This window comes from Dendrobates tinctorius, unplaced genomic scaffold (assembly GCF_039654945.1).
Source record: "Dendrobates tinctorius isolate UK_male_01 unplaced genomic scaffold, ASM3965494v1 ptg000272l, whole genome shotgun sequence".
NCBI classification, from domain to species: domain Eukaryota; kingdom Metazoa; phylum Chordata; class Amphibia; order Anura; family Dendrobatidae; genus Dendrobates; species Dendrobates tinctorius.
Window position 1 is genome coordinate 9,866,802 of NW_027361939.1, and position 19,610 is coordinate 9,886,411.

The following is a 19,610-nucleotide window of genomic DNA, read 5'->3' on the forward strand; positions in this document are numbered from 1 at the left end:
CGTGATTCTGCAGAATTGTACTGTCAAAAATTCCGAAAGTGGGCAGTACTTACTACCTGGAATGATAATGCCTTGGCTACTCTCTTTCGGAAGGGGTTATCAGAAGCCGTAAAAGATACTATGGTGGGATTTCCTGTTCCCTCTGGTCTTGACGATTCTATGTCATTAGCCATTCAGGTTGATCGGCGTTTGCGCGAACGCAAAGCTGCACGAGAGGTGTTGCCACCTGTTGAACAAATGTCTGAACCTATGCAATGTGATAGTTATTTCCAGAGAGCAGCGTCAGGAGTTCAGAAGGCGTAATAAGTTGTGTTTTTTCTGTGGAGATGCCTCGCATATTATTTCTGTCTGTCCTAAACGAGAGAAACGCTTTGCACACACGTTTTCTGTTGGGGGTGTTCAACCTAAGTTTCTTCTGGCTATTACTCTGATCTGCTCCCTGTCCACATTTTCCGCCAAGGCTTTTATGGATTCGGGAGCAGCCCTAAACCTAATGGACTTGGATTTTGCTAAACGTTGTGGATTTCCGATGACACCTCTGCAGACGCCTATCCCTTTGAGGGGGATTGATGCTACTCCTTTGGCTAATAATAAACCTCAGTTTTGGACCCATGTGGTAATGCGGGTCGCCCCAGACCATCAAGAAAATTGCAGATTTTTGGTGTTGCATTATCTGCATGATACTATTGTTCTGGGGTTTCCCTGGTTACAAATTCATAACCCAGTTTTGGATTGGAAATCTGTGTCTGTGGTGAGTTGGGGTTGTCGGTGTGCCTTTAGTGAGGCTCCGGTGTTTTCCACCTCTCCTCAGTCGCATGATGTTCCTGATTATTTGGCGGACTTTTATGATGTATTTAGTGAGAATGAGTCTGCGTCTCTGCCTCCTCATAGGAGTTATGACTGTGCAATTGAACTGAGCCCGGGGTGTAAATTTCCCAAGGGTCGGCTCTTCAATTTATCTGTACCCGAGCACGAGGCTATGCGATCCTATATTAAGGAGGCGTTGGAGAAGGGTCATATTAGACCATCCTCGTCACCCTTAGGTGCCGGGTTTTTTTTTGTAGCCAAAAAGGATGGATCATTAAGACCTTGTATTGATTATCATGCCCTCAACAAAATTACTGTTAAATATCAGTATCCGTTACCCCTGATTTCTGATCTATTCTCCAGAGTTAAAGGTGCTTGCTGGTTTACCAAGCTTGACCTCAGGGGGGCGTATAACCTTATTTGCATTAAGCATGGGGATGAATGGAAGACGGCATTTAATACTCCGGAGGGACATTTTGAGTACCTGGTGATGCCTTTTGGGCTCACTAATGCCCCTTCTGTCTTCCAGTGCTTCATGAACGATATTTTCCGAGATTTTGTCGATAAATTTTTGATTATCTATCTGGATGATATTTTGATCTTCTCCAAGGATTGGGATTCTCATGTGGAACATATTCGGACTGTGTTCCGGATCTTGAGGGAGAATTCCCTGTATGTCAAAGGATCTAAATGCCTTTTTGGAGTACAGAGGATTTCTTTTTTGGGATTTATTTTGTCCCCGTCAACTATTGAAATGGACCCGGCCAAGGTACAGGCCATTTACGATTGGGTTCAGCCCACTTCTTTGAAGGCCCTCCAGAAGTTTTTGGGTTTTGCTAATTTTTATCGGAAATTTATAGCAAAATTTTCTAGTATTGCCAAGCCATTGACTGATTTGACTAAGAAAGGTGCAGATGTGTTAAATTGGTCTCCGGAGGCTGTTTCTTCCTTTCAGGAGCAGAAGCGAAGATTCACCTCCACCCCGGTTTTGCGGCAACCTGATGTCTACTTCCATTCCAGGTAGAGGTGGATGCTTCTGAGATTGGTGCAGGAGCTGTTTTGTCCCAAAAGGATCCTGTAACATCTAAAATGAATCCCTGTGCTTTCTTTTCCCGAAAGTTCTCTCCATCTGAATGTAACTATGATGTGGGGAATAGGGAACTGTTGGCCATGAAATGGGCATTTGAGGAGTGGAGACATTGGTTGCAGGGAGCTAAGCATCAAGTCGTGGTCCTCACTGACCACAAGAATTTGATTTACCTAGAGTCGGCTAAGCGCTTGAACCCTAGACAGGCTAGGTGGGCCTTGTTTTTTTTACACGTTTTGATTTTGTGGTTTCTTTTCTTCCTGGAACGAAGAATGTCAAGGCAGACGCCCTCTCTAGGAGCTTCTTTGCTGATTCTCCTGTGGTGACCAAGCCTGCTACCATCTTAGGCGAAGGGGTAGTTCTTACTGCCATCTCGCCCGATTTGAGACGTACTCTGGAAGAGTTCCAGGAGGACAAACCTGAGCATTGTCCCAGTGGAAAGTTGTATGTTCCTGACCAGTGGAAGAAGAGAGTGATGTCTGAAGTTCATTGCTCTGCTTTGGCTGGTCATCCAGGTATTTTTGGTACTAGAGATCTGGTGAGTCGTTTTTTTTGGTGGCCCTCCTTGTCTCGTGATGTCAGGAATTTTGTGCAGTCCTGTGGGACGTGCTCCCGGTCTAAATCGTGTTCTCGCTCTAGTGGGTTGTTGATGCCTTTGCCTGTCCCCAAGAGACCATGGACCCATATTTCAATGGATTTCATCTCTGATATGCCTGTCTCTCAAAGGATGACTGTTATTTGGGTGATTTGTGATAGGTTCTCTAAGATGGTTCATCTTGTACCACTCCCTAAGTTGCCGTCTTCCTCTGAGTTGGTGCCCCTGTTTTTACAACAGGTGGTTAGTTTGCACGGGATTCCTGAGAACATTGTGTCTGACAGAGGAGTCCAGTTTGTGTCTAGATTTTGGAGAACTTTCTGTTCCAGGCTGGGAATTCAGTTGTCCTTCTCCTCTGCTTTTCACCCTCAGACCAATGGGCAGACAGAGAGAACAAACCAGACCTTGGAGTCATATTTGAGATGTTTTATTTCTGCTGATCAGGATGATTGGGTTTCATTTTTGCCCTTGGCCGAATTTGCTTTAAATAATAGAGCTAGTTCTGCCACTTTGATGTCACCTTTTTTTTGTAACTTTGGGTTTCATCCTCGATTTTCTTCAGGGCAGGTGGAGCCCTCTGCCTGCCCAGGGGTTGACACTGTGGTGGAGAGAATGCACCAGATCTGGGACCAAGTGGTGGATAAGTTATCTCTCTCCCAGGAAAAGGCCCAGCGGTTTTCCAACCGACATAGGACCATTGGTCCCCAGTTTAAGGCTGGTGATATGGTGTGGTTATCATCAAAAAATATTGCTATGAAGGTGGCTTCTCCTAAGTTTAAGCCTAGATTTATTGGACCTTACAAGATTGTGGAGATTATTAATCCGGTCTCTTTTCGTTTGGCTCTTCCTGTCACATTTAAAATCCATAATGTGTTCCATAAATCTTTGTTGAAGAGGTTTGTTGAACCTGTTGTTCCGGGGGTGGCACCTCCAGACCCTGTATTGGTTGAAGGTAACATGGAATATGAGGTAGAGAAAGTACTGGATTCCCGTCTGGCTAGACGGAGACTCCAGTATTTGGTTAAGTGGAAGGGTTATGGTCAGGAGGATAATTCCTGGGTCCCTGCCTCTGATATTAATGCCAAAAGATTGGTGCGTGCCTTTCATCGCCCTGGTGGCGTAGTTGAGGGTTCGGTGACCCCTCCTCAAGGGGGAGGTACTGTTGTGAGTTCATTTTCCCCTTCATTACTGAGGCCCGAGGAACTCCCTCTTCTGGTAAAGAAAGGTAGTGAGCCTGATTATCAAACACCTGAGGCTGATGATTTTGACTGGCTGAGTGGAGTTACTGACTGGATATAAGGCTGCCGACGCCCTTCTGCCCTGCGGGTGATTTCTCTGTGGGATCCTTGGAGACCAGTCTGAATTCCTGCTCCTCTAAAGCTAAGTTTGCAGCTCGGCCTTTTGCTTTGGTGCCTTGACTTTGTTTTGCTTTGTTTTTCTGGATTTCTGCCATTCCGTCCTGGGGTGTGCTGAATTCCTTTAGCTCTGTCTTCTGAAATTACCTGAGTGCTGATTTAGTTTTTGAAGCCTAGCTGCTTCAGGGCCTTTTTCATATCAGCTTGTTGGCTTATGTCTTTGATAGGGTTTTGGCAGATTGCAGACAGCAGCCTTCCTGTCCTTTCCTATCTAGGTAGTTTTGGGCCCCGTCTTTGCTCAGTCTATCTTTCTGTCTGTGTTAGTGTTTTCATCTTGCTTCACCGTCATTATATGTTGGGGGCTGCCTATTGCTTTGGGGTCTGCTCTGGGGCAGTTTAGATTTCCCCTTTCTTTCTTTAGGCTTATTTAATTCTCCGGCTGTGATCGAGGGGTCTAGGGCATCGTAGGAACCCCCCACGGCTACTGCTAGTTGTGTTGATAGGTTCAGGGGTCTGCAATCTGATAGTTGCCAACTTCTCTGGTTTTCTGGACTTAGCTTGTATTTCTGCTTTTGCCTCCTACGGTGACTCATTCATAACAGCAATGATTGAGTCAACGTCTCTTTTCATCTGGATTTAGGAGTGATTTTCATGTTGCCCACATCTGTTACTTGAGGTGAGTTTGAATAAGCATCACATGCTTGAATCAAAGTTGGTTACCCTCAATTTTGGAAAGGAGTAAACAATTTTTCCATACCATTTTGTCTAATTTGACTTTTAAGGGGGTTTTACACATAGCAATATCGCTAGCAATATCGCTAAAGCATTACCGATTTGGTGACGCAGCAGCGATATCGCTAGCGATATCGCTATGTGTGATACTTACCTCCGACCGGCTCCCCTGCTGTCTGTCGTTGATTGCGCAGCTCAATTTCTCGTCGGGTGCTTCCTGCTGGGCTTCCTGCTGGCGTCGACGAGCGACGCGTGGACGCCGACGGGAGGACGTCAGGATCGCCGCGTCTGAAAGGTAAGTAACGACCGCTGTATCGCTGCTGCATCGCTGGGAGATCTGCCTGTGTGGCAGCTCACTAGCGACCATTTAGCGATGCACCAGCGATCCTGACCGGGTCGTATCATTGTCGGGATCGCTGGTGCATCGCTAAATGTAAAGGGGCCTTTAGTCTCATTTATATTGTTCCAATATACAGAAAGGAAATAAACATATGTATAACAAAACGTGTAATTACAATAACTTTGAGAGAAATGCTCATTTTCTGGAATAATTTCAAGGGTGCCAACACTTATGGCCAAGAATGTATATGCACAAGACCATCATATAGATATCATATAGTGTTATCTGTTATTTTCTATTAGGCTGCTGTTAAAAATACTTGGCAAGTGATTACAGTGTGCATAAGAAACAATTAAAAGGGAATCTCTTGCCAGGATTTTGGTACCCCATTTGAGTAAAGATTAATATAGAAGCCGAGACCCTGACTCCAGCGATGTGTCACTTTCTGGGCTGCTTGCTGCAGTTTGTTAATATAACAGTTTATCTGCTGCAGATCTAGCAGTTTTCTTGAATGCTGAGCTCTGTACAACCCCGCCCTCAACACTGATTGGTAGCTTTTTGTGTACACTAGGCATAGGCAGAAAGCTGCCAATCAGTGCAGTGATTATTAATTTGTATTGTTGGAGTAACCTGCACACAATGTGCCCGTTATAACTGTGTGCTCCCCCAGTATCAGATCTCCATGGTGCGTGCAATCATTGTACACTCATAGCCATGTCACTGACATCCGTGGCATGGCGTGTACATAGATATTAAAGAATATGATGGGTGTAGCTTGTGGATCCGAAAAAAAACTTGTGGACATGGGTCAAAATCACAAAATAAATAGGGACAAGGTAAATAATAAAAGAATGCCTTTATTAAACAGTGGATGGCAACAATCGGCAATATATACATGACGCTGCGCGCCGGCGACTTCCGGATTCCTCCTGGCCGTTCATGCGCCAACCTCCGCCTGGTCTCTGCTCATCGGCTGCCATATAGTATTTAAAACCCTCCAGTTCAGAAGTGCCTCACACCCTGACGAAGGACAGAGTTCCGAAACGCACGTCGGGGACCAGCACTAGGTAATTGCCTCAAGCCATATACATTATTCTTATTTACACTATGATTTACTCTAATGACTCTGTGGCTGATCCTGAGTTGCATGGGTGCTTATAGGGAAGCATTGTCTCCCGTATCTCCTGGTACCATGTATATTATGTTGGACAAATTGCCGCTTGAATATGTCTTTTATAGCACATTTCCTGTCCCGGGAGCATTTTTTCATCCATCACCTTTCAATACACTGATTTTACCCTAACATATAATAATTCATAAAAAAAATTCTATATATCATGGTAATAGTGAGTTATGCACCCATTTGTACCAATTTTTGTACTAGGTTAACATGCGCTACCTAACAATCTTCTTACATAGCATTAATCTGTGGTCCCCCATCTGTTGCACATATTTGTTTCTTTATTGTTCTCAATATTTTATTACACTGGTGTGCGGGGCACTCTTGTATATAGAATCATAGAATCGTAGAGTTGGAAGGGACCTCCTGGGCCATCTGGTCCAACCCCCTGCTCAAAGCAGGATTCGCTAAATCATCCCAGTCAGATGTCTGTCCAGCCTCTGTTTGAAGACTTCCATTGAAGGAGAACTCACCACTTCTCGTGGCAGCCTGTTCCACTCATTGATCACTCTGTCAAAAAGTTTTTTCTAATATCTAATCTGTGTCTCCTCCCATTCAGTTTCATCCCATATAGTGCCGATTGTTGCCATCCACTGTTTAATAAAGGCATTCTTTTATTATTTACCTCGTCCTTATTCATTTTGTGATTTTGACCAATGTTCGCAAGGTTTTTTCGGCTCCTCTATTCTCGAATGGTCTACCATTCACTTCTCAGGACGTACACGTCATTATCATTCATGGTTGATAATATGAAATTGATTGCCCTTTTATTAAAATTGTTACGTCCATTTTTTTCTGTTTGGGTGTAGCTTGTGTATACTATATGCTACTGGACAGGTAAATGTTCCGCGTATAATTGCACAAGACGAAATTGTATGAACCTGGCTGCAATATACAAGTCGACATATACTACATGTAGAGTACTCCAGATTGGCATATTAGATCTGTGCACCCTGAAGAGCTCCCTTGGGATCTATAGAAAGCAGTAACCCAAGAGTGGCTTCAACCCCAGTTCTGGCCACGCCCCTTGTTAACTAAGCCCCACCCACGTCTTGGCTGCGCCACAAACCGCAATCTAAAACACACAACTTGGAACAAAATTTCGACTACAGACACTCCAGTGCAGAGCTGTGGCTCCCTCATTCTCAGGATGTGTGGAGGTTTCAGAGGTATGAAAACTTATTTTCATTTTATTTAAATTAAATTTTTATCCTTAAAGTGGTCGTCCACTACTCGGGACAATCCCTTCTCAATCACTATGTCATTCCCAAGTAAAATAATAACATCTATACTCACCTCGGATGACAGCATTGTTCCAGCGGTGTCATCACTGGCTCTCCTGACGCTCACAATCACGATCCCTGCGGCCAATCAGCGACCACTTCATTGTCCCCTTCTTCAGACACATCAGACATCTGGAGGAAGTGAGCTGCATGTGCACTGTCTATTCCTATGGGTGTCCGATTTGTCTGAAGGAGGGGGCTGTGAAGTGGCTGCGGATTGGCCGCAGGGATCACGCAACACAATATTGTCATCTGAGCGTCAGGAGAGCCGGTGACGACACCGCTGGAACGATGCTGTCATTGGAGTATAGGTGTTATTATTTTACTTGGGAGTAAAACAGTGATTGAGAAGGGATTGTATGAGTAGTGGACGACCACTTTAATATGTCTTTTTTTTTCTTTATATTCATCCTCCAAGGGCAATCTGATTACCTGGATAGTCACATCCTGTTACTGCTAATTTGAAGGCTTTAAGGAATTGTCCACCACCTTAAAAAGTTTTCTCAGGGCACTTCAGAAACAAAAAAAACAAAAACAAAGCAAAAAAGATATGTGCCCTTGTCCAGCATCTACTCTGGTCCTCATTGGCAGATAAACCTTGGCAGACTTCTGCTCTCTGCATCCTCAATATGGCATCCTTGGTGTTTCTTGTACTAGGCATCATGAGAGGGCATGATATAACTTTGCCTAGTAAAGGTCAGAGGCGCCCGGGGCGTCAAGCAGAGGAGGCAGGCAGCAGACGAGAAGACGTGCCCTGGTCTCACTGCCACGGAGGATCACATCAGTTGCTGAACCAAGGCGGCATGAACCAGTTTGCTAAAGCCTATAAAACCGAAAAAAAAGCTGACACTTGTTGTAGCTTTGTGCAACAATAGTGTTCTATAATTGCATTTTTGTAGAACAATTAAATAAATGATAACCATTATATTTCCGGTTAATAATTGCAAGTCTCCTAACTCCTGGCATGAACTCTGTGCAAAATTCCTACGGGAGCCACAACTCACAACTCCTACGGGACTACTCACAACTCTGTATTTATGGAGAAGAAGCGCTGAAATGATGTGCGAAGGCATGACGGCTGTACAAGACACGGCAGCTGCAAGACAGAAAGCGGAGGGTTAAATGGCACGTGCGGCATGGGCTTCCATTGTTTCAGTGAGTAATACACAGTTGTGATCACAGATGTAAGCAGTGATTATTCAGCGAGCCGCATACACAATAACAGCCTGTCACTCTCATACTACGAGGGAGAGTTATTAACACCGGTGCGAGGAAAAACAAAGAAGATGCAATAAACGCTCCGATAGCTTCTTCCAGGCGCCAAAACGAGAGCGGAGACTGCAGCCTATAGGACTATGATATATCCATGCGGGAGGCCGCGCTAGGACCTGATCCAGAGACAGCCAGATGTCCTAATAAAACTTTAGTGCAGAAGTTCTCCTGATTAACACGGGGTGTAAAAGTACCAAGGAGTCATTAAAAGAGTTGTTCACACTGCAGTCATTCCTGGCTACAGTTCTTTTGAAAGTTTATTAAGAGTTGAATGAAGATATGGGAAAAGTTTGGGAGGCTTGGGAAAGCCGACAGATTCCCTTTAGTCGATTCTACTGCGTTGTGTGATTGATGAAGGTTTACGCTGCGCCATGGTAAAATAGCAGACAAACTGAACAGGTATAATATAACAAAAAGTAAGCTACTCCCTGATCCAAGGTGATGAACAGAAGCACAACGGACACATCCACCGATGTGGCTTCATAATGATATTTAGATCATTACTATGGGTTTACTAGTATACCACAAAGGCCCAGAAACTATCCTGTGTTTTAGTAAGCGGCACAGGTTGTATCATTGGTACAAGGTCACCTATTTGCTGGAGAAGTGTGCCATTCTTTGCGATATTGCTGCAGCCCCCTCTTTATTGTTCTGAGCCGCTGTCATCTGATAAAGGATCACTTCAGCTGTACGCGCAAATCACCAACATATCAAAGTGTTCTAAAGGCTCCCAGACAAAAGGATTGAGGGAGATAGAGCAATTTACATTAATGAAGAGGAAAGAAATGAGAATAAACCCATCTGCAGCTCGCCTACGACATGATGTGGGGAGGAGTGAATGATGGGGGGCGAGAGGCTGCAGCTCGGAAATTAAAGGAGCTTAACCCAATCCCTCCGCCATCTATGTAGTCAGTGCACAATGCAGGAGTTGTGAAGACCCCAAAGTGGTAACTGAGCGCTAGAGTGAAGTGCGGTGTCCATGAGAAGAACAACGCGCGACTCACCATTACATAGGGACATGACGCTAAAAGCGACTGGGTATCACCTGAAATTATGACCGTGCTTGGATAACCCCTTATCCGAGCATGTTTTCACATAACTATTCATATCTCGTCTGGCAGTAACATCAGCACAAAACCTGTGTGTCAGGAGCTTCATGGCATGGGTGTCCATATCGGAACAGATGCACGTAAGCCTTACATCACCAAGCACAAAGCCCAAGATTGGATGGAGTGGTGTAACGCCGCTGCAGACCTCAGGAGCAGCGGAATGTGTTTTGTGCACTGACGGACCACACTTCTCTGTCTGGCATCTGGAGGAAGAGTCTGGGGTTGGTGAATGCCAGCTGTAAAGTATGGTGGAGGAGAGATCCCATGGGGTTGTTTTTCAGGGGTTGGCCTTGACCCCTTGGTTCGAGTGAAGAGAAATCTTGATACTTCATTCCTTCATACTTTCTCCAACATCTAAGTCTGACCTCACAATTGCTCTTTTGGATGAACAGGCAAAAATCCCCACAAACACCTCAAAAATATATTAGGTTCCCTAAAAGAGTGGAAGGTAATATAGGACCAACTCCATATGAATACCTATGGATTTAAAGTGGGATGGCACAAACTCCTGTAGGTGTAATGTGTACCTATCCCAATACTAGTTTCTATTTAATGTATTTGTACTTTGTAATATTGGAAAATGTCGTCTTCTTCTACAGCGATGGTCGAAAAAGAGCGATGGGTTATTCTATTCTCTCTGCCAAAAACAACCCTACGTGACGCCCACTGCTGGAATTTCATTCTATTCCCATTAACATTAATATTAGCTGAGCTATTACTTAAAAACAGAACAGAAGACAGGAGCGGACCACAAAACACCATGGCTGTGAAAAAGATAGGAACCAAAATATTTGTGTCTTCAATATACAAGCGTGTCAGAGTAAAGCTATTCCCACAAATACAATGGGGCGGAGGTTGTCACCCATGTCATCAAACACATCTAATTGCACCACTACTGATGGAGTTCAAGAGGCACTAGTGGTGTCCGTCATGTCAAGGATCTGGTAACATGTAGAGGATGTCATCACAGGTTTGGAGAAAACTTCACTCAGACTTTGAGTGAAGTTATAGGCTGGGATCACATTTGTAAGCTTAGCATGTGCGCAGTATGACTTCATGTGTGTAGTATGAGGTCATGTGCGTAGTATGAGGTCATGTGCGTAGTATGACTTAATGTGCGTAGTATGAGGTCATGTGCGTAGTATGAGGTCATGTGCGTAGTATGAGGTCATGTGCGTAGTATGAGGTCATGTGCGTAGTATGAGGTCATGTGCGTAGTATGAGGTCATGTGCGTAGTATGAGGTCATGTGCGTAGTATGAGGTCATGTGCGTAGTATGAGGTCATGTGCGTAGTATGAGGTCATGTGCGTAGTATGAGGTCATGTGCGTAGTATGAGGTCATGTGCGTAGTATGAGGTCATGTGCGTAGTCTGACGTCATGTGCGTAGTCTGAGGTCATGTGCGTAGTCTGAGGTCATGTGCGTAGTCTGAGGTCATGTGCGTAGTCTGAGGTCATGTGCGTAGTCTGAGGTCATGTGCGTAGTCTGAGGTCATGTGCGTAGTATGACTTAATGTGCGTAGTATGAGGTCATGTGCGTAGTATGAGGTCATGTGCGTAGTATGAGGTCATGTGCGCAGTATGAGGTCATGTGCGTAGTATGAGGTCATGTGCATAGTATGAGGTCATGTGCGTAGTATGAGGTCATGTGCGCAGTATGAGGTCATGTGCGTAGTATGAGGTCATGTGCGCAGTATGAGGTCATGTGCGCAGTATGAGGTCATGTGCATTGTATGACTTAATGTGCGTAGTATGAGGTCATGTGCGTAGTATGAGGTCATGTGCGTAGTATGAGGTCATGTGCGTAGTATGAGGTCATGTGCGTAGTATGAGGTCATGTGCGTAGTCTGACGTCATGTGCGTAGTCTGAGGTCATGTGCGTAGTCTGAGGTCATGTGCGTAGTCTGAGGTCATGTGCGTAGTCTGAGGTCATGTGCGTAGTATGAGGTCATGTGCGTAGTATGAGGTCATGTGCGTAGTATGACTTAATGTGCGTAGTATGAGGTCATGTGCGTAGTATGAGGTCATGTGCGTAGTATGAGGTCATGTGCGTAGTATGAGGTCATGTGCGTAGTATGAGGTCATGTGCGTAGTATGAGGTCATGTGCATAGTATGAGGTCATGTGCATAGTATGAGGTCATGTGCATAGTATGAGGTCATGTGCATAGTATGAGGTCATGTGCATAGTATGAGGTCATGTGCGCAGTATGAGGTCATGTGCGTAGTATGAGGTCATGTGCGCAGTATGAGGTCATGTGCGCAGTATGAGGTCATGTGCATTGTATGACTTAATGTGCGTAGTATGAGGTCATGTGCGTAGTATGAGGTCATGTGCGTAGTATGAGGTCATGTGCGTAGTATGAGGTCATGTGCATAGTATGAGGTCATGTGCGTAGTATGAGGTCATGTGCGTAGTATGAGGTCATGTGCGTAGTATGAGGTCATGTGCGTAGTATGAGGTCATGTGCGTAGTATGAGGTCATGTGCATTGTATGACTTAATGTGCGTAGTATGAGGTCATGTGCGTAGTATGAGGTCATGTGCGCAGTATGAGGTCATGTGCGCAGTATGAGGTCATGTGCATTGTATGACTTAATGTGCGTAGTATGAGGTCATGTGCGTAGTATGAGGTCATGTGCATAGTATGAGGTCATGTGCATAGTATGAGGTCATGTGCATAGTATGAGGTCATGTGCGTAGTATGAGGTCATGTGCGTAGTATGAGGTCATGTGCGTAGTATGAGGTCATGTGCGTAGTATGAGGTCATGTGCGTAGTATGAGGTCATGTGCGTAGTATGAGGTCATGTGCATTGTATGACTTAATGTGCGTAGTATGAGGTCATGTGCGTAGTATGAGGTCATGTGCGTAGTATGAGGTCATGTGCCTAGTATGAGGTCATGTGCGTAGTATGAGGTCATGTCCGTAGTATGAGGTCATGTGCGTAATAGGTCATGTGCGCAGTATGAGGTCATGTGCGCAGTATGAGGTCATGTGCGCAGTATGAGGTCATGTGCGCAGTATGAGGTCATGTGCGCAGTATGAGGTCATGTGCGTAGTATGGGGTCATGTGCGTAGTATGAGATCATGTGCGTAATATGAGGTCATGTGCGTTGTATGACTTAATGTGCGTAGTATGAGGTCATGTGCGTAGTATGAGGTCATGTGCGTAGTTGAGGTCATGTGCGTAGTATGAGGTCATGTGCGTAGTATGAGGTCATGTGCGTAGTCTGACGTCATGTGCGTAGTCTGACGTCATGTGCGTAGTCTGACGTCATGTGCGTAGTCTGAGGTCATGTGCGTAGTCTGAGGTCATGTGCGTAGTCTGAGGTCATGTGCGTAGGCTGAGGTCATGTGCGTAGTCTGAGGTCATGTGCGTAGTCTGAGGTCATGTGCGTAGTCTGAGGTCATGTGCGTAGTATGAGGTCATGTGCGTAGTATGAGGTCATGTGCGTAGTATGAGGTCATGTGAACAGTATGAGGTCATGTGCGTAGTATGAGGTCATGTGCGTAGTATGAGGTCATGTGCGTAGTATGAGGTCATGTGCCATCTGTATACAATGATGGGTTCATAGTTGAGGAGGTAAAGCATAGGACAGTGCTGCATTTTCTGTGTTAAAAGACAGCACCTGGGGCAGAAAACAATATTTCAATGCCTTACGCGTCCTTCCTGCACAGTGAGGTAACAATGACATGTGGAGGAGCTCTCAATGACTCAGATGTGTCGCAGGCCTTAGGCCTAACTCACGCTGGCATCGCTGAACAATACAGCAATGAATACTCTCAAAATCACCAGGGTCTTTTCTATTATCCAATATTAAATACTAGAGGCTTTTACGGACTTTTACGCATTTTAACATGACTAATATGGTGAAGTTAGAAGGAAAACAATGACCACTAAAGCTTTTCCATGGTCAGTATGTTGCTCTATGATTGCTGTTATTTTCAAGCTGCTTTGTAACAAAAACAAAAGTGACAACCGCCTGTCTTACCACCACAAACAAATTAAAGCTGCACTCTGAACCGCTATAGTATTTAACAATGAATATAGGAAATTGGATTAGCACTATTGAAAATAATAGATAAACTTACTTTCTCCAGCAGTAATGCAATTCCAATCTCCTATATGCCATGTTTACATACTACAGCGTTTCAGAGTGCGGCTTTAATTTATTAGTTACATGTAGAGTGGCTCTCTTAGCTTGCACATGTTCACATTTGTCTTTTTGGGGAGTGACGGTCAGTCTTTTGCTATCTGTCTAAGGTTATATGCAGACGATCAGTAATCGCTGCAGGTTGGATGCTGTGTACTTGTGCAGCGTCAAACCCGCAGCAGCCAGATGTTACAGCATAGTGGATGGGATTTCAAGAAACCTCATGTCCACTGTGTGTTCACAGACGCCTGCGGATCACCCGTGGAGAAGGAAATGGGGCGCGTTTTTCCAGACCACAGCATGTCAATTTCTCTTGCGGAAACGCTAATGTCTGCAAGCGATATTTCACCCACACAATGTATTGAACACTGTGAATCCGCACGGTTCAGTGACACATGCGGAGTCACCTGTGTTCAATAGACAGCAGCGATTTGAACGCAGTGAACATGTGTTGCGTCCAAAGAGCTGCTACTCCGGATCCTGTGCACCCTGCCTTACCATCACAGGCAGTCTTGGCATATGCACAAGATATCCCCAAATGGCCTCACAGATGCCGGTACAACCTCCAGCTGCTGCACCCGTGTCACAAAGAAATGAGAGCTGAGCACATTCACCGCTCCATTCATGGTCCCTATAGATAGGGCGGGCCTATGACCACCATGATCGGTCGGACAAGTGAGGAGATCCGAAAGGTGAGATGTGCATCTATCAGACTTTTATTAAATGTCTGTAGGAGCGCCCTTCACTGGACACTACACCAAGGAGACCAGTAATACAGGAGTAGCGAGTAGGGGTGCGACAGTCCGTGGCGGATTGTAGATGACTGTGGTGGTGCAGTATCATTGGAGGGGGCATTTTTCAGGTCATCAGAGCTCCCTTCGCTGTATGAAGGGCAGTTTCTTTGCTATGTGACCCCGGACACCACAATTGGGAAAAATTATGTCATTATAGGTGGTCTATTCTCAATGATAGACTATATCATAGTTAAAATATGGAGGAAGGAAGATCCCTGGACCTTTATCACTAGTGGAGCCAGACATGGTCCTGTTGCCATGGTGGTTTCTGCAGGAAGGGGAAGAATACTCTTGGCCTTGACAGAAGGAGCAGGAATCTTACAGACACGATTCGCCTCCTCCAAGTCGGCCAGTAGTAACCAGAAGACTCATCCCAGCAGCCCCTATTGGCAGTGACCAGAAGTACAAGTGAACAAATGATATTAAGACTTTGTGGAGGTTTATATACAGATTTTTGCTGCTGTTAAACACATCCCCTGGAACAATGAGCACCAAACCATGTGTACACTTGGATCCAATTGTGGAGGTGACTATGTGGATTGCTGAGGGACAACACCATGGTATCAGTCCTATATCAGTTATATGCTTAGGATGATCCAATAAGGAATATAAATACTCTGCATACAGTATATTAGGTAAAAGCTCATATTCAGTCCTAGAATACCTCCCCGAATCGGTGTAAGTATCATTTGATTTTACATGTGATCAGAGGCATTTTAAGCCTAAAAGTATTCAACAATTATTTGTATGTGAAATTGATGGTAAGGCAGAAAGGTTAGTGGGACAAGACTTCCCTCAGTGGACTCCATTACACAGAGTTGGCCTAGGCCAGTGTATCTAAGCCAAGTACCCACTTACTCACAGTACCCGCACGGCTGTGATCCTGTACACGCGATATGTACTAGTATAGGCCGAGAGGTCAATGTCTATGCAGCCCATTGAATATAACTTGTATCATCTGTATCATGTAAGCTGACTAATAAAATCATACTACCTCTCAGTGAGTGCAGCAAGAATCCATCCACTAAGGTTTGTGTAGGTTCCTCAGCAGGTCCCAGATCCCTGTCCAGCGCTGTCTCATCAAACATGCTTTTCCTATGCATGAAACAAACACATGAAGATGAGTGGGACCCCACTATCAACCCGTCAGCCACTTATTAGTAGAGCAAAAGTAACACAATAAACTGTGCGGCCACAGCCATGTCCTATCACCGACTGCACACACAGAAAGGACATCACCATTCAGCCAGCCGCCACATCGCTGCAGCCAGTGATCGGCTATAGAGGTCAGGTGACTTGAGTATTGGATATGTATAATTGGATGAAGTGGTATTCAAAGTCACCTGACTGCTGCAGCCAATCACAGGCTGCAGTGGTCTAGCGGCTGGTTGAACAGTCTCTTTCCTGCGCTGCTGCAGACCTTGGATACAAGTAAGTGAGCAGTAATGAGTTTGATATGTTTACACATTCAGTCCCTTATGGAAGCTTTTAGTTTGCCCGGACTAACGCTTTAACTTATAGTAGCTCATCTATCGCACTATGACAGAGGTGGGCAGTATTTTTGGTTCACATGGATCTACATGTACTTAACAATGATATCTGAGATTTTGGGGCCACAAGCGAGCAGCTAACTGCTGCAGTCTTACTAATGTAAGCCCTAGTGATCAGAAGTTCTACACCAGCAGAACCATAATAAAAATGCTCAATTTTCCTGTAGGGAATCTCGGCTCTTATAGCCTGCATTGATCTCCAGGTTTCTCTTCTGTAGGCTCTAAATTTCTGTTGTCTCGGAGCTAGTGGAGACTATAACTATAATGTCTCTCATCCACAGTACACACAGATATAAGGGATTCCTTCTCTCCTGTGTAGGTAGCACATGTTTAGAACCAGCAGCAGCATGGAGGACAGTATATAGAGCTGTAATTAGCAGTGTATCTGTTACTCCTGCTCTGGGTGGGGAGATTAACCACTTATTAATAAACAGCAGTGAGTCTTTGTCCAATGATACATAACTCTGCAGCTAAGTAGAGATACAGCTGAACCTCCCCCCACACTGACTGCCGTGAGAGGAGATCTGGTAGTGTTTGTAATGAAACATAACTCTGCTCAGTTATATCGCTACACGGTAGCTGCAGAAATCAGTGAGGAGAGAAGGGCGTGTTCTTTTTTTCCCCTGTCTGTTGCTGTCTGCTTATGACTGTTCAACATCATGCAGGGGAAGAAGTAGATGCCCCCAGAGACAAATTTCTGGTAATGCCAAGTTGACCTTTACATAAATTATAGCCTAAAATTTAGAAGCTACTATCTCAGCAATAGAAAGAAGAAATTATATAAATAAAAACTATGTCATGCACAGTTCTGCAGCCACTATTCCATGATGTGGCCAGTTTAAGGTGCACAAACTGGTGAAAGCTCCTCTGGAGAGCAGGGAAGTCTTCTGTAGACACTAAGCTAAAACCAACTTTGGCCAGTGTCTGCAGACTAGTATGGGTGGTAAGAAGAGCTAACATTTTTTATGCTGGGTTCTACCTCGCAATAGTAGCCGACATACTTATGTTCTTCATCTGTGTCACTTAATGACATGGACAAGAAACATTGATATTTCCATTACTACCCAAAGAAATAATGGTGGTAAACATTAAAAGCAACAACCTCCTATGGGTATCTTTGGCTCCCCTCACCATACTTTATGTCGAATGTATAAAAAGCATAACCTATTGTCTATACCCCTTAAATATAAGACTGGCTGACATGCTGCCCTGACAGCGGGACCCACCAAAATGTGTGCAGTGCATATGTCCAGTTATTGTTACTGTTACTGGAAGGCTTGGGGTTAATACAAGATTTTGCTTTCGGAGCTGTAAATGATTTAGGAACTAAAGACCAACACCCACACAATTCCTCTGTTCCTATTTACCCAAGAAATAATATCCGTCATTATTTTAGACAGTATCTCTGAAGTGTAATCCCAAGGGAGGAAATATAAATACTTAGGAGTTAGAATGAAGTGTTCTCCCTCTGACAAGAGAAAAAAATCATGTCTTTTTATCGTACTAGTGATCTTATTGCATCGCTTCGCCACATTTCCTACAATTTGGAGGATATTGATGAAAAATACAAAAAAAAAAAATCGATGTGTTGCAAACACAGACATACTTCTGCGATTGATTGATATGTATTTAGGTGACGCATAAACATACGGTTAAGAGGCATTCCCATCTTACTGAATAATGGCATATCTCACGGATATCCTATCACATTCTGATTAGTGGCATCTGAACTCCAGCCCCCCACCAATCCTGATAATGAAGGGGCCACAGAGCAGGTTTAATCTTCCCTGCACAGCAGTCCCCTTTTCCAGTGCAAGGAACACATGCTTGCAGCCCACATCACGGCTCCTCTTTGTAATGCGAGTCCACGCGACAAAACTAAAAGTGGCTCTGAAAAAGATGCGCCAGGAGAACAGTAAAGCCAAGTTCACATGTTACATATTTGGTGCAGATTTGTCGGCAGCATATATGCTCGGCAGAATTTTTCATGCTGAATTTGTAGCGGATATCATCCTTTCCACTGTAAAGGGCGAGATCTGTGCTAAATTCTGGAGAAAGAATGGTCCTGCTGTAAATTAAGTCAAGTCTCAATTTCCGTTCAGACATTTTCAGCAAAAATATAAATTAGATATAATCCCAATTACTTAGCTGGGACTGCATTACGCTACAGAATGTCTGCAAGGGGAAAACCTGCACCAAAAACAATGCAATGTGTGAATCCAACCTAAAAAGGAAAAAAATGCTAAACAAGCATTGCAGCATAAAGCAATGGTGTATCCTTGTCATATGCCAAGCACTTCATTAAAGCACCACTCCACCGTTTTGGGGGTTTTTTTTCAGCACTGGAGTGGTGCTTAAAATGTAAGCCCCCTGCTCCCATTCTTATATTCACGTTCCGGCAGTTTCACCTTTTAGAGATGCCGCTCCAATCACGTGGCGCCATCTTGTGCCCGCAACTTATGACTGGCCAGAAGCCATAAGTTACGTCACAAGAGCTCGTTGCAAGTCTATGAGACCAGAACGAGGCTCTTATAGAGATGTACTGAAAAGCGACCTCTGCCGCTCCCTTGAAACACTGTTGCGAGGCGACAGGTCACGTTTTGCGCCGAAGACCGACAGGAAAACGATGAAGGTGAGGCGAGTATCAGATAGGGGAATTACATTGAAAGCACCACTCCACTGGTGCAATACAAAAAATATTGAAGTGGTGCTTTAATACAGCAGTACCCCTGTAATCTACTAACCAAGTACAGCTAAGGACGTTCTTATATTTCCCGCTTTCATAAGCATCCGCAACTGCTTCCAAAGTACAGTACAGACTTATTACTTTTATTACCTTGTACCCAGGACTCGTGGCAGGAGAGTCTCCCGCAAACAAGGGACAGGTGCTGAGTATTTCCAAGTGTAGTTGTTTAGGTACTCCTGAAACAGAAACGCATTCCATTTACCGTACCAACAAAAACAGCATTGCTGGGGTACAGTAGACCAAAACGTCACAATGGCAATGGCTGACCACACTGCTGCCAGCATCATTCTACGCTGGCACTTTCCGATGTCCTTATTTTTCTGAAGTTGTAGAAACATCTTGAAAAAGTTTATGCCGGGATCAGTCCAAGACTCAGACAACGACCTCAACAGAGATGATGATCAGATATGTGTTTGTATCAACCGAGTAAGTAATTCTGCCTCATGTAACGCTATTTAGGGCATATGCAGATGGCCACAGATTCTCCAAAATGACACTGATCTAATGCTGATCAGAGGTTGATCCGAGTATCTGTTTACTGTGATCCGATTCACTGTGAGGAGAAGATGGAGAATTAAAATTCTCCATCTTCTACATTGTGTCACTG

At 44.5% G+C, this 19,610-nt stretch overlaps 1 protein-coding gene across 2 annotated transcripts in view; it reads right to left on the reverse strand.

Annotated features, from left to right (window-relative positions):
- The window catches only part of GPAT2 (glycerol-3-phosphate acyltransferase 2, mitochondrial), a 180,849-nt gene that overhangs the window by 31,747 nt on the left and 129,492 nt on the right, over nucleotides 1-19,610 (reverse strand). For both annotated transcript variants that reach the window (XM_073559516.1, XM_073559517.1), the window contains exons 12-14: nucleotides 19,094-19,179; nucleotides 15,702-15,802; nucleotides 8,405-8,475 (exon numbers count right to left, since the gene is read on the reverse strand). In XM_073559516.1, the coding sequence (XP_073415617.1) occupies nucleotides 8,405-8,475; nucleotides 15,702-15,802; nucleotides 19,094-19,179 (258 nt within the window). The remainder of the gene's footprint in view (nucleotides 1-8,404; nucleotides 8,476-15,701; nucleotides 15,803-19,093; nucleotides 19,180-19,610) is intronic.